Here is a 15,534-nt window from a genome sequence, read left to right as displayed (position 1 = left end):
CTGGTATTGTATTTCTTCAGATTAGTCATTTTACTGGTTGGTTAAATCCACTAGATTGGATATAAACCCTTTATGTTTCATTGGTGATACGATGTGAGAAACTGACTAATCAATTTAGTCAGATGTTGATTGGAAGACAGCAGCATGTGGTTCCGGATTTACATAAAGTATTTCATATATAAAGTGTGGTATAATTATCTTGTTGTATATCAATTTTCATAAAAACAGTGGAAATTTTAAAAATCTATATTGTACTCACATTAACTGCAAGATGAAACTGTTAAAAACTGAAGCATGTTGGAAGTATCCTGAAAGCAGAGTTATTTTGAGAGTTTGGTAGATAATATAACACAGTTCAGTAAGAGAAGACTCTCAAAATGTTATCTTTGGATCTTTCTGCAGGATATGCTTTGGATCCCTCAATAGATAATTATGAAGTTTCCACTAAATATATTGGATCTATTGAGGAAGCTGAAAAAAATCAAGGTAATTAATACTTTCTTCTTTTAAATTTGGAATGTTTTATTCTCTTTCATAAAGTAATAAATAATGCATTTTATCTTTTTTTCAGTAAGAGAAATGTTGCATAACGTGTAAAATAAACTATATCTTTCTAAGGGTCAAAGAAGTATTTTGATATGTTTAATGTGATAGGCAGTATGGTATCAAATTAGACTTTGACTCTGAAGAGGAGGGTTTGGATCTTGCTTATCAATAGATACCAACCTTAGAGAAGTCACACTTTCTCAACTTCAGATGACAGCCATGTCACACACACAACCCCAGGCAAATTTTGCCCAGAAAACCCTGTGATAGGCTCGTTTTAAGGTCTCCATAATTTATGAGGTGATTTTAAACCATTAAGATTTGGACACAGGTATACTGTGCACAGTTTTTGTGAAAATCCTAGAAAGTTGCTAGTAGTAAAGAGCAAGGGTGATGAGCAAATTTACTGTTCCATTACACAGCTGCCAACTTCAAGGTTTTGTCAGGCTACATTGCTGTCCCAACCCATCACTGTGGAGACATACACTCATCCCTATGAACTAAATGTAAGCATGGTGTTACTTTGGTGATGGCAGCAAGAACCCGGGTGGAAGGGAAGGAGCAAAACAAATGGCATGCAGGGCATGTTGCCACCTTGATCTGTTTCTTCATTAATTAATGATGAATGGTAGTTTCTTAAAAGCGTGATAGTGGCAAACAGTGGCAACAAGGAGAAAAAAGTCTGAAGAAACCAGAATGGATGTCCAAAGAACTTTCAACTGAGCTAAGATTTAAAAGGGGCATGTACAAGAAATGAAAAAGGGGGGAATCACCAAAGAGGAATTCAAACAAATAACCAACACATTGAAGGGAAAAGGTTTGAAAGACTAAAGCACAAAATGAGCTCATGCTTGTCCGAGAGAGTAAAAACAATAAAAAGGGTTCTTTAGTTATGTCAGAAGAAAAAGGAAACGGTAGAGTCTTTGCATGGAGAAGGTGGTGAAATGCTAATGGGAAAGGGAAAAGACAGAGCAATGGCTTCAAATTACAGGAAAGGAGATTCCACCTGAACATTAGGAAGAACTGACTATGAGAGCTGTTCAGCAGTGGAACTCTCTGCCTTGGAGTGAGATGGAAGCCCCTTCCTTGGAGGTTTTTAAACAGAGGCTGGATGGTGCTTTGATTGTGCTTCTTCTGCATGGCAGGGGGGTTGGACTGGATCACCCATGTGGTGTCTTCCAACTCTATAATTCTATGACATTTATTTGATCTGATTGAGGTCCTTTCTTCCTTGTGGGGTGGGCCATTTGTATACTAAAAGCACCATCTCTCAAAAATAGTTTTCCCCCTCACCAGATTACCTGTTCTCACTATTATTATAAAGCTGTTCAGAGGCTTGAAGAATACCATGTCATTAAAGTAAACCTTTTGCCTGCAAATCAATACATAATTTTTGTTACTGCCCGCAGGTTTGACAGTGTTTGAAACAGGACAAAAGAAAATGGAGAAAAGGAAGAAATTCAAAGAGAACGATGCCTCTAATATTGATGGTTTCTTGGGACCATGGGCAAAATATGTTGATGAAAAGGATGTTGCAAAGCCCTCAGAAGTAAGCATGCTGTGTAGTTCTTTCTAAATATAATGGTAGTAGTGTATGATGCTTTGGCATCGGTCTAGAAAGCCTCTTAAATATTTCTAAAGCAATCCCATCCTTTATTATTTTGAAAGAATTCAGGAGGTTCTTAGGGATTTTTAGAAGAAAACATCTCGTATCAGAATCATATGTTTCTTTTTCTCCATCACAAGTTGTGACAGAATTCAATACACTTATATTGGAACGTCAATCTATAAAGCATGTACTGTTTATTATGCAATTTTTGCAGTTCTCACCTCAGCCCCTTATGTCCTCAGAAATCTAACCCTCTGAATCTAGTTTTACTCGTATTTCATCCATGGTCAGTCTACTCCTTTTAAAAAACTATCAAATGGAGCGACCATAGGGTTAAATCCAGTACTGTGTCCTCAAATCTTACTATACACTATGTTCCACATGTTGCCAGTTGGGATCCTGACTTTACCATTTATGTAGCATTTTTGAGTTTCCAAAGCACTTGCCAAACATTATCTCAAAAATTTGGCAACAGCTCTACAAAATAGGCCAGTATTAGCTCTGTGTTACAAGTAGGAAGTTGATACTTAGAGATGATAGCCTGCCAAAGGTTTAATCTGGTGAAATGGCTGATAAGTCAACAGCTGAGAACACAGTTTGACTCAGTACAGTGGAGCCAGCGTGTAATCAGTAGGAGCTTGTGAATTGTCACTGAAACCTATGCTGAGACAAATCCTCTATTCTTTTAATAAATAGAGAGGCTTGCACTTTTTCTCTCTTGGGTTTCTATGCTATTACATTAAAGATAGTGTAGGATTACAATAGGTGAAAACTCCTCCACGTTCTACATTCAGAACGAGTAGCCACTTGGCTATCAGTAGTCACCTACTTAAAAGAGTGAGCCCCACCTTCTCCTGAAATAAAAAAACCTCATGATCACTGTCAAAATGAATTGTGTTTACTCTCTTTCAGTGGGAACATATGCTTCAGGCATCTTACATACCCCCTGTTGTGTATAGTGATATTTAGATCAGGGGCCTTTTCTGAAGGGTGAGATTGAACAGGTCTTGATCTTGGCTTTTTCCGTAACTTGCTAGTTTAGTCAAAGATAGGGTGGCCAGATTTTGCCCCATGGGCCATTTATAGCCTTTGAACTCCACTGTTGCAGTCCTCACCAGGGCTTCAAAGGTCCTCTACCCATATTTTTTAAAGTTCAGTGTAATATTCAGCCAGTTTTTACCTAAAAATAATAGAGGATCCCCCAAACACATGGAAGCATGTGAAAATTCTGCCCTTCCAGTAACACCAACAGAAGCCTCCCTAAATGTCTCTGTTTTCCTCTGTAGTTCAAGATTACTGGTGGGAGGTGACATGAGGTCACACCAGGTCACCATTTTGCTAGAGACTACAGAGGAAAACAGGGTTCTGGGGGGAAATTGGCTTCTATCCCGCTTACAATTTTCCACCGTTGATTGAGATTTAGCCTTTCCTATTCAATCCTGCATTCTTTCATTCATCCACCATACTTTTCAGTATCAGTATGTTTAGTTCTTGTTAAGAGATTCTGGGGAGATTGTGCCCCCTCCCACCAAGAACTTAATTTCTAATTTGTGGTACTTTTGCAGACCTTAGACTTCCCTCCTTTTGTCTGTTGTGTTCTGAAGATGTAGATCATTATTACAAGAGTGTATATATGTGGTGTGAAATTTAGTTTGACCTAATATGTTTCCTGACTATATTGTTTACTGAAGTTTTATGTAAAATACATTTTTGAAGTTCCTTTACCTGTAACCCATCTCAAGCCACGAGGAGAGGCGGGTAAGAAATAAAATCTATTACTTCTTAAAGTCAGCTAAGTCTACTGTCTTTTCAGTTTTTTGTGGATATAAGATGGTAATTCTCAATATTTGGGTTACTTAGGAAGAACAAAGAGAATTGGATGAAATAACAGCAAAGAGGCAAAAGAAAGGCAAACATGAAGATGATAAGCCTGGAGAAGAAAAGACTATTTTGCATGGTAAGTTCTGTTTTCAGCATTTTATTTGCATTATCTGCATCTACTTTCAAACATGGATCATCATCCTCAAAGATAACCTTGTGTATTGTGGTTTATTTACTGTGCCAGTAATTCTTACAGCATACTATGGAGGAAATAACATAATCTCTTTTTTAAAAACCTCAAAGCCAGAAATACTGGGGCTTGGGCTGCAGTATAAAAGACCCTTAGAAACAGACTGGTTTTGTTGTTTCTGGTAACACAGGAAAGAATTTCAATATGTGGTTAAATTTAGAATTCTAGGCAGATTGTACTATTGGGAACACTCTGAAAATGTCATTTGCTCGTAAATTCATCTCAAATGTCAGTTTTAAGTTGGCACCCTGCCATTTGGCTGTCATTTCTACCACAGAAAACTTCATTTTTTTTACTTTGTCAGTTCTTCCACTATTTATCTGTGGATACATTTCACCTTAATTTTAAAGGCTTCCAGATTGCACTGCTACCTATAATGGCTTTAAGTTGCAGTTATTGCAGAGCTTCAGTGCTGATTTGAAAGCAACTTATAGAAATCACGGAGAAGACTCTCCTGCCTGTACATTATTACTTTTCCCTACTTCATACCCCATTATCCCTTTCTGCTACAGTCTGTCAATTGGTCTGAGGTTCAAATATGCAATGGAACCTTCCTTTTAACCTCCCCCCCTCCCCCCCGCCCTTTATCCCCAATTCAGAAACCCTATGCAACATTGCAAATCAACTTTGAAATGTAACTGTAGTGGAAGTTTTTAACATACTTGCCACTTTGAGTGCCTTCTTTCCCTAAAGACATTTGAAAAGATGATCTCTAGATCATTCCATTTTAAATCAGCAACCACAACCCACTATGCTAGCAGTCAGATTGTAACAGAACATTGGGTTTAAGGTAATGTCATAAATAGGACAGCCAGAGACATTGAGGCATTTTGAGATGTATTTTTAATATATTTCTAATCCCTGCAGTTTAAACTTTCAATTTCTCTTTGACGTATTTTATTTGTTTTTTCTATTTTTAATCATTTTCTTTAGTCAAAGAGATGTATGACTATCAAGGAAGGTCCTATCTTCATGTTCCCCAGGATGTTGGAGTTAACCTCCGTTCAACAGTACCCCCTGAAAAGTGTTACCTTCCTAAAAAGCAAATCCATGTATGGTCTGGTCATACCAAGGTAAAGAACTATTTTCTTACTTCACATGGTATCTCTTTGTGTTTAACTAATATTATATAAAATGATGACAGTGCACCTACCTCTCTTAAATTTTCAGAAACTATCTGCAGATTGTTTCTCTGCATGTGTATGTTACATTAAATTATATTAAATTGGTTTAATATAATGTTTACCTTGGAGAAGAAAAGAGTGAAAGGAGACATGAGAGCTGAGTTTAAATATTTGAAATTATGTCATACTGAGGAAAGGGGAAGCTTGTTTTCTGCTCCTTTAGATACTAGGACACAGAACAATGGATCCAAACTGCAGAAAAAGATATTCCACGTAAACATTAGGAAGAACTTCCTGACAGTAAGATCTATTTGGCAGTAGAATGTGCTGCCTTGGAGTGTGACAGAGTCTCCTTCTCTGGGGTTTTTTAAGTAGAGGCTGAATGGCCATCTGTCGGGAGTCATTTCGGCATTCCTGCATAGCAGGGGGTTGGGCTGGACGGCCCTTGGGGTATCTTACAACTCTATTATTCTAGGAGTTAAACCACTGTTCTGTCTATTCCAGGGATGGTCAATTTGGGGCCCTCCTGATATTGTATTAGTGAACTGCAGTGCACCTATCACTGCTCACCATGCTCACCATTGTCTTTGTTGGAGTTGCAATCCAACAGCATTTGGGGGGAGGCATACATTGCCCACATATTGTAACTTTAGGGTTTTTAGGGAAGTTTGTCCTTGCTTTGGGCTGGGTTACAGCTCCATAATTCCAGATGATTGGCCATATTGGCTGGTAATAATAGGGAGTAACCGGCATTGCAGTCCAATAACATCTGCAGGGCGACGGGTTCCTCCTCCCTGCCCCAGAGGATCAGTCATTAACGTCATGAGCAGCATCTCATTAACAAAGGAATTCTGTTCCATCACTGTGAGAAGAAATGCCCCTGGTAATCCAGTTTTGCTTCATCATTACTTTTTTATTTAAAGGGAGTCAGTGCTGTCAGGCTATTTCCTCTTTCTGGCCACCTATTGTTGTCCTGCTCCATGGACTGTAAAATTAAGGTGAGTAACCTAACACTATACAATACACAGTTGCCACTTATTATTGTTATATTTCCACCAAAACGCCCTCAGAAATGCCTTCCCTTTAATACTTTACATCAGGATTGAGCAACTGCAAACAGGCGGGGCCCATTTTTCCTCCCGGTGTCTGCCTAACACTCCACAACAGTGAGCTTCAGGCATACCTCAAATGACATGATTTTACTTCTGGCCACTGTTTGGCTGATGGAGTGGATAGGGGATTAAACTCTTTTTAAGTGGTTTTGGAGGATTTGAGGTAGTTTAGAGATTAAAAAAAATTGCCCCAGAATCAGCCCTCTAATTTTAAAAAATGTGGCTACACCTGAGAGCTTTTTTTGGGGGGGGGGGGGGAGGGGGTTGTCCCAAAGCCTCAGTGCCCATGGGAGGAGAGTGGGTATAGCTAGTACATCAGTCTGGGGCCTGGAGAGCCAAGGAATGGCCCATGAATTTTTGAGACTAAAAGCAGTCTACTTTTGGTGTCACATTTTAACATAAATGGCTCTTGGACACTTGGTGAATCAGGGTCTGATTTCATCTGGTCTGGTGTGCGGGACTGCCTGGATGAACAGGGGAGTTTCAGGGTTCAACCACCAAGGAAGTTCCAAACCTCTTACCACTGTGCAGCTGCAATCAGTCACCTGTGGTTTGTGTCCCATCCAGTCCCCCTCCCCAACCCCTGGCTTGCCATCAATTTTGTCATTCTGGACTGTTGTTTGAGGTGTTGAATTCTCTCTTGTGTTATTCTGACTTCGGTCTCATAACTTTGGAAAGCAGTTTAAGCTATGGGACAATCCTAAGTACCCATTTTGCCTTCCTGTTTTGGAGATCCCCTTAAGAGATCATGGAAGTGAGGCTACTCAGGGGCAAGGCTATCCTGGAGAATCAAGCCTGCTTCTGGCCCAGGTGGCACACAGAGATGTCCCTCTTTGTGGCCTCCCCAGTCCTTCCATCCCAGGATTTCCACCAACATGTAGGTTGCGTCGAAGAGCTTTATCAGGCTGAGTTCCCAATATCCAGATCTGTGCTGAAATATGACTTAAGTGGATATTTCCAATTATGTTAGTTGTTAAAAGATTTCTTTTTAATTTAAAGAAAAGCTTTTACTCTCCATGAGTGTTTGTCTTCCTTGGCTTCCACTCTTCTTAATTAGTTGCCCTCAAAAACAAATACAGTTTTTACAGCTTCTGTAGTCTGTTTTTTAAAATAATATCTAGGATCATTCTGCATTGTATCATGTAAAGACTCATACATCTTGTGGTTGTAAATTTCATAGAGTAGCTGTATCCTCTGTGAAGTGCTTCATTTCTAGTTCTCAAACCTCTTGCCAATCCAAAAAATACCACTATACGTGAATGTTGGGTCAGTGGTTTCTCTTGGTGTAGTGGCTTCTGTGCAGTTTTTGTTGCATTCTGCAGCTTAATCCTCAAGTCTTATAGTTAATTAATTAAATCTTGTAAGAAACCACATTTAAGTCAACAAAGGAAGAACGCCACAAGTCTACTTTGAATGTCTGCCTGTATATTTCATTGGGGCAGCTTAGTGCTTTGTTTGCTTATAATGCTTTTGAGAAGGCTATAGAAATTATTGCAAACAATTGCATGTGAATGTGTTCATTTTCAAATAACTAAATTGTTGGCAAAGTTTGTTTGTTTGTCAATGAAATTATGTTAAAATGTTTATTTCTCCCCCATCCTTTCAGCTCTGGGAGGTGTATGGTGAACGAAGATGCTTACGAACTTTCATTGGTATTTTAAAAAATATTTTGATGTATTTATTTATTTATTGAATTGGTTTAGATATTTATATCCCGCCTGATAACAAAGGATGTCAGCATGGCATACAATGAAATCAATTAAAACAGACAATTTAAAACAGTAAAAATAATTTTAAAATAACTAAATGATTTTAAAATTATTCAGTACTTAAAAGAAAAACAGTTAAAACTTGTTGAAACAATTTAAACTCCTTCACATTTGATTTTATATGGCAGGTTAGCAATGGGGCCAAATATTATCATCCATAATCATCATTTTCCTGGTTGCAAGGATGCAACCAAGAGACTGAAGTAAACCAAGTAAACTCATTTTCCAGTCAGTGAAATTCATTCAGATATGCTACAAGAGTGTAACACTTTAAAATATCATTCTCTTTACTGCCAGTCTTCCTACCTGTCTGAATCATTTATCTAAATTAACTTTGGTTTAAGACTGAGAAGGATCATGGCTGCACTAATATATACTGTAAGAATGAGTGTAGTGCTTACATTCTGGAACAAGACTTTTTTTTCTCCTGTTACAAAACCCCAAAGCTAACCAGCACAGCATTCCCCAGAGAGCTGTTTCTGAGCCATCGGCTTCTTTTTGCCGTTTCTGAAAATAGATTAAAACGTCCACGCTATTTTAAAAAATGGATATTATGAAACATTACGTTAACTAGTATGCAACTAGGTCTAATCTTAATTTAAGATCTGAATTTTTGTTACTGAAAACGTTTCTAAAGATCCCCTTGTGTATGCATAGGTAGTTTTTTTAAAAGCCATTCTTTTCCCCTATAACCAAGAGCATTTAAAGAAGGTGATGGAAGTATTTTTAGATATGTGAACTACTATGCTCTCTTTGGTACATTCCCAAAACATAATGCTTCAGAAGGCAGGAGAAGACATCCTTAAACAGTAGACAGAAGTGAATCCAAATCAAGGAACTGTAGAGGTGGCCTTTCACCTTAAGTTTCTGGGACAGGAGGAATTTGCAGAATGGGTAAACTATGCCTAAAATAGAACTTCTGTGGCAGTTCTTTGCAGTTCTATTTCTGGATGCTGGCTCATGAATCGCTATTTAATATATGCATCTGGGCAGAAGAGTTCACATGCAAACCCAGGCCTCCATTTGTGTAGAGATTTTTCCTATGGTATTTGGACCTATGTTTCTCAAAGGCCCTAATGCCTGCAGGTCATGGGCTTGGAAATCCATTCATAGCAGTGAACAGATGGTAGTAACCTCCACTTCTGTCAGAAAAAAAAATTACAGCAGGGATGGTGGGATGGAGACTCAAGACCAAACATCTCCCTCATTTCTTCTCATTCAGAAATAGTGTGGGGATTGCATTGCAGGCAGAGATACTGTGCATCCAACCCATGTTTCACCCAGAGGGCAACACTAGGTCCTTTTTCTGCTAATACTGTACTTTCATCCTGTAGGACACAGCAAAGCTGTGAGAGATATCTGTTTTAACAATGCTGGGAACCAGTTTCTCAGTGCTGCGTATGACCGGTATCTTAAACTCTGGGACACTGAAACAGGTAGGCATATATCTTACCTATTTTAGTATTCATATTTTCTAAATGATAAACAGAAGTTTTAAAATGCAAATGGGTAGCACGGGAAGAATTTCCTGTACATTATCATCGTATAGATAACGCAACCTTATTTTTGGATATATTGAATTTGGCTGTAAATTATGTTTGGTTCAAGAGTGAATGTAATTGATTATATGAGTCATAAAGGATTGTTCATCTCATCAAAGATGAGACGGGGCCTGCAACTCATTAGTAGAGTACTTCCTTTACATACAGAAGAGCCTGAGTTAGTTCCTCATACCTCTGTGTAGGGTTGGGGGAAACACCTTTTCCCAACCATGGAGAGTCCATTAGCAGTCAGTATGAACATGCTTGATCCAGCTGTACCAATATGCTGTCTCAGTATAGCACAGTTTCTTGTATTCTTGTTCTAGCTCTCTATGCAGAGTATACCTATTGTCAAAGCCACAGATCTTGGAAGCTAAGCAGAATCCACCCTGGTTAATGCTTGAATGGGAGATTGCCCAAGGAATGGCAGGTTTGTTTGTTGTTTATTCATTCAGTCGCTTTCGACTCTTCGTGATCTCATGGACCAGTCCATGCCAGAGCCCCCTGTCAGCCCTAGCCACCCCCAGCTCCTTTAAGATCAAGCCAGTCACTTCAAGGATAACATCCATCAATCTTGCCCTGCCCCTCTTCCTTTTTCCTTCCATTTTCCCCAGCATCATTATCTTCCCCAAGCTTTCCTGTCTTCTCATTATGCGGCCAAAGTATTTCATCTTTGCCTCTAATATTTATTTATTTCATTTCTATCCCACCCTTCTCACCCGAAGGGACTCTTCCCTCCAGTGAGCAGTCGGACATTATTTCCTGGAGAATGGACTGGTTGGATTTTATTGTGGTCCAACCAGAATTTTCCTCCAATACCATAGCTCAAAAGCGCCTATCTTCCTTCGCTCAGCCTTCCTTATGGTCCACCTCTCACATCCATAGGTTACTATGGGGAATACCATTGCTTTAACTATGCGGACCTTCATTGCCAGTGTGATGTCTCTACTCTTCATTATTTATCGAGGTTGGTCATTGCTCTCTTCCCAAGAAGTAAACGTCTTCTGATTTCCTGGCTGCAGTCTGCGTCTGCAGTGATCTTCGCGCCTAGAAATAGAAAGTCTGTCACTGCCTCCACATTTTCTCCCTCTATTTGCCAGTTATCAGTCAGTCTGGTTGCAATAATCTTGGTTTTCTTGATGATTAACTGCAACCCAGCTTTTGCACTTTCTTCTTTCACCTTGGTTATAAGGCTCCTCGGCTCCTCCCCGCTTTCAGCCATCAAAGTGATATTATCTGCATATCTAAGGTTGTTAATGTTTCTTCCAACAATTTTAATTCCAGCCTTGGATTCATCAAGCTCCGCATGTCACATAATGTGTTCTGCATACAAGTTGAATTGGTAGGGTGAGAGTATACAGCCCTGCCGTGCTCCTTTCCCAATCTTGAACCAGTCTGTTGTTCCGTGGTCTGTTCTTACTGTTGCTACTTGGTCTTTATACAGATTCCTCAGTAGACAGACAAGGTGACTTGGTATCCCCATACCACCAAGAACTTGCCACAATTTATTATGATCCATAGAGGCTTTAGAATAGTCAATAAAACAGAAATAGATGTTTTTCTGAAACTCCCTACCTTCCTCCATTATCCAGCAAGTATTGGCAATTTTGTCTCTCGTTCCTCTGCCTTTTCTAAGCCCAGGAATGGCAGGTGCTCTGGGCTATCTTTCAGAGGGAGGCAATGGCTAACAACCTTTTGATTGCTGAACAAAACCCCAGGAAATTCATGGGGTTACCATAAGTCAACAAGTGATGTTTATGGTAGCCACAATACAAAGCAAGCTTGGCAAAATATAAATCTCTAGATATGTATATTTCTCCCTGTTCAATCATTTTTCTCTCTCTCTCTTCAGGTCAGTGTATTTCAAGATTCACTAACAGAAAAGTCCCTTACTGTGTCAAATTCAATCCTGATGAAGATAAGCAGAATCTTTTTGTAGCAGGGATGTCTGATAAGAAAATTGTACAGGTAACCTTTTTAAATGTACTTTTTTAAAAAAAATCAGATTTAATTCTCATTTATAAAAATGCCTTATTTACAGTTCCAATAACAATCAGATATCTCCTTATAAGATTTGGGGGGTTTTTTTCAAGCTGTGCTTAATTTTTTTTTTTTTTTTTGCTTTTCTATTCTAGAAAACTTACAAAATATTGTGTACAATGGTCTTTGTATTTTAAAAGAATCAGACTTGTCTTGTCTTGCAGTGGGATGTTCGAAGTGGTGAAATCGTTCAGGAGTATGACAGGCACTTGGGTGCTGTCAACACTATTGTATTTGTGGATGAGAACAGGCGGTTTGTGAGCACATCAGATGACAAGAGTTTGAGAGTCTGGGAATGGTAAGTGAAAAATTTATTGCCACAGAAACTGATTGAGCAGAAAGAAAAATACATTTTAAATTGTCCTAGTAAAATGCACTGTCTGCCATTTCAGTTTTCCTAAGGCCAACTAGTTGTACAACTGGTTTAGATTGTTCAGTGAGTTTAGTCTGCTGAAATGAAGTTCCTCGGCCTTGTTTTGCAACTTAAATTTAAGCTACAGGATCAGGAGTCTTTCCTCCCATTAACCAGGGCTGGTAATTATGAAGTTTAAAGTAAAAGAGGGTAAATCTGACCAGAGCACAGATTATTGAAAATAGAAGGGACATAGCAGAATATATGATATATGCAGAGAGATACAGCATACAAAAAGAATATGTTTTGCAACATCATATTAGATCTATTATTTCCAAAAGTCAAGAAGAATGCCAGGGCACCAGCAAGGGGCCTTCATATGCAGGGGAGAGACTGGAATGATTAAAACAAAGGCAAACTTTTTGATGGTTGGCTGCCTTTGGTAAACATTTCACAACCATTACAGTTTATTGGAGGGGCCCTCGATTGCCTGTTGACTTTGAGGAAAGAGCACCATCTACTGTTTCATATGTACCATTTAATGGCACACCAAGGCCATCCTTTGTTCACCATATGAGTTCCTACTTTAATATATGAGAAATGGGCAAATAAAATAATGGACATTGCATTGGTGAATGAACAAGTTTTGATTGGGGATTTTGCCTCAATAAAATGCTTGTAATGGTTAGCTGTTTTTACTTCAGAGTAACAGGATGTTTATTTGGTAGAGAAGAAAATATCACTTGAACTCTTAATATCTTACAGAAACAGATCTGTATTCTTCGTGGTCTCTGTGAAAGTTGCATATAAGGTATTATGCCTGCATCTGTACAGTAAGCTCCGGAATCTTCTGGAAGGCCTTTTAAGGCTATAGCCCTACCCACCCTCCTCATCATGCATATAGCTGGTGGATGGGATTATAGCCTCAGTTCCTTTTGTTCGCTGCCTTGCCACCAAGCATTAGGAATCTCTCTGAATGATTGACTAGCTACTACACAAATAGTAGATCTCTGACTTCTTGACTACTCTTTTTTTGTTACAATCCTAAGGATTATTGACCAGTTATGTCCTCTTTAAATACTAGAAAGTGTGTGCCTTGTGGCACTGGGCTGCAGGATGCTGACAAACACACTATGTAAATGACCTTGAGCTATGTCTCTCTCTCACCCCCACAATAGAAAAAAACGGGCGGTCCGACTTTAGACTGTGCTCTGAGAGCAAGCCCTTCTTCCAGCTGCCAGCCCAAGAAAGAGGGCCACCTTGCAGCCGGCCCTGGAGGGTTACCGCTGCAAGGTTCGTTGTCCTCACTGGCAGTGGTGGAGCTGGGGGTGGTGAAATCTTCCAAGTCGGCACTGTCGGCCATGCAGCAGTCACCAGACTGCTCCCACCATCCCAAAAAGTCTAAAAAGAAAAATGTTACCGCTGCAGCCGGGTATGCATTTACACCACCACTAGTCACAACTGGAAGCCAGCCCTCCCCAGTTCTTCCACTGTCGAGAGAGTAGCCGAGGCCACAGGGGAGCGCCTCCCACTGGAGAAGGTGGTCACTCTGTGCTCCCTCCATTAGTGGAAGCAGAATTAGCCCGGACAATGGCACAGTGTTCCATGGCTACGCCCCCTGCACCTGAGCTCCGGCTGCCAGTGCCAGCAGCTGTGGGGCCTGTGCACCGTTCCTCCCATCACAAGGTGTTGGAGTCAGGCTGGGCCCCACAAATCTGGCTGAGCCCATCAGGAACCTCTTCGGAGTCTGGCGTGTTGGACCACTCCTTTGGGGCAGCTGCTCTGGGCTCAGAGAATTTGCCCGATAGGTCCTGGGCCTCTGATAGCCCCTCGAGGCCGCTGCCTGCTACTGGGCGTTTTTCTTCCCCCATGCATGGGGCCAAAAAGGCTGCTCCACAATGGCCCCTCACTGAGTATGTCCACCATTCCCCTGGTGGTCACTCTTATATTTTTGAGCCATAGTATGTGACTGACCAAGGCCGTTAATGGCAGCAGCCGGGCTTGCACCCATCAGACAATGTGGAACATCTGTCTTTGCAGGGACTGCTTCAATAATGTACTGCTTTACCTTTGCCCATGCCGTTGGGCAACACCGGAGACGATAGGTCAGATATCTCTGCTGATACCCTAGATGAACCTGATCAAGTAATGGATTAGAGCTTCTGCTTACAGAGGAGTCAGAATGCTTTTTGGCACTAAAGATACGGTTGATGCGTGCCCTTGACTTACCTGCAGCACAACTGGCAATGGTAGTGGAGGATCCACCTTTTCCATCTGAACAGCAACAAGCTTCGCCAATCGTGGCATTGACATATCTGCTTCAGCTAACCAAGTGTCCTGACTTATCACCAACAGCAGTTCCCGCTGTGTCCAGACGTATCGACACTATGTATAAGGTCAATTTTGCCTGTCCGCAGCACTTGGAAAAACCATCGAAACCTAACTCTGTAGTGGCTAATGTGACGGCAGCCACCTAGACAATGAAGAGCCCATGCTGCCCCATCAGATAAGGAGGGCCACAAGTTGTATGCAATGGGCAGGAAGGTGCATTTGTTGGCTGCGTTGGTTGCATGTTTGGCGCATTATACTGCATATATGGCAGCATATCAAAATTTTCTTTGGACCAAGATGACAGCATATTTGGAATACCTTCCTCAAGATCTCAAGAATGTATAGTTGTTTAGCTGTAACCGCATTTCTTCGAGCGGTCATCTGTGAAAATCGCAAATCCTCACCTGTCCTCCCCACTTTGTCATGTCTCTGTCCTTGACTGCTACGGCGGCGAAGGAACTGAGGCTATAGCCCCATCTACCAGTTATATGCATGATGGGGAGGGTGGGTGAAGCCATAGCCTTAAAGAGCTAAAGCTTTCCAGAAGATTCCGGAGCTTACTGCAGAGGCACAGGAGTAATACTATACAGTAGACTCCTGGTTAACCGAGTTCCGGTTAAGCAAGCCTCTGTATTATCCGAGGCACCACCGGGAGCACTCCTCCCTCTCCTTCTCTCGAGCGAAGGGAGCTCAAGAGGAGAGGAAAAGGAAGGAGGAAGCGCCCCAGAAGCGCCCCGCGATTGGCGAGGGCTCAGCCCAGAGAAGCGCCCCACGATTGCTGCGGGTGCTTCTCTGGGCCAAGCCCTCGCCCCTTGGGAAACACATGTGAGCGTTGCTAGGCAGCAGCGCTCACTGGCACTTCCCTAAACCGGATTGCCAGGAGGGATAATAGGGCCTCCCGGCAATCCAAGCAGTTCCGGTTATCCAAGATTGGGCCCGCCCCTTTATCTCGGATAACTGGGACTCTACTGTATGTGCAAATTTCACTCAAAGAAATGCGGTTACAGGTAAGCAACCATTCTAAGGGCTCTTTTTTTCT

General features: G+C 40.9%; 2 protein-coding genes across 2 annotated transcripts in view; one reads left to right on the top strand and one right to left on the bottom strand.

Moving 5' to 3' along the window:
• Positions 1-15,534, bottom strand: part of mettl24 (methyltransferase like 24) — a 161,522-nt gene that overhangs the window by 8,255 nt on the left and 137,733 nt on the right. The gene's annotated exons all lie outside the window — the stretch shown is intronic.
• The window catches only part of cdc40 (cell division cycle 40), a 62,227-nt gene that overhangs the window by 41,452 nt on the left and 5,241 nt on the right, over positions 1-15,534 (top strand). Inside the window, exons 4-12 of the mRNA XM_062980016.1 lie at positions 403-486; positions 1,956-2,095; positions 4,016-4,112; positions 5,160-5,299; positions 6,274-6,348; positions 8,069-8,114; positions 9,566-9,667; positions 11,625-11,740; positions 11,977-12,110. Coding sequence (XP_062836086.1) covers positions 403-486; positions 1,956-2,095; positions 4,016-4,112; positions 5,160-5,299; positions 6,274-6,348; positions 8,069-8,114; positions 9,566-9,667; positions 11,625-11,740; positions 11,977-12,110 — 934 coding nt within the window. The remainder of the gene's footprint in view (positions 1-402; positions 487-1,955; positions 2,096-4,015; positions 4,113-5,159; positions 5,300-6,273; positions 6,349-8,068; positions 8,115-9,565; positions 9,668-11,624; positions 11,741-11,976; positions 12,111-15,534) is intronic.

Source organism: Anolis carolinensis, chromosome 1 (assembly GCF_035594765.1).
Source record: "Anolis carolinensis isolate JA03-04 chromosome 1, rAnoCar3.1.pri, whole genome shotgun sequence".
Classification (NCBI taxonomy): Eukaryota; Metazoa; Chordata; class Lepidosauria; order Squamata; family Dactyloidae; genus Anolis; species Anolis carolinensis.
The sequence above is the reverse complement of the archived record's forward strand: the minus strand, read 5'-3'. Positions and strand labels throughout refer to the sequence as shown.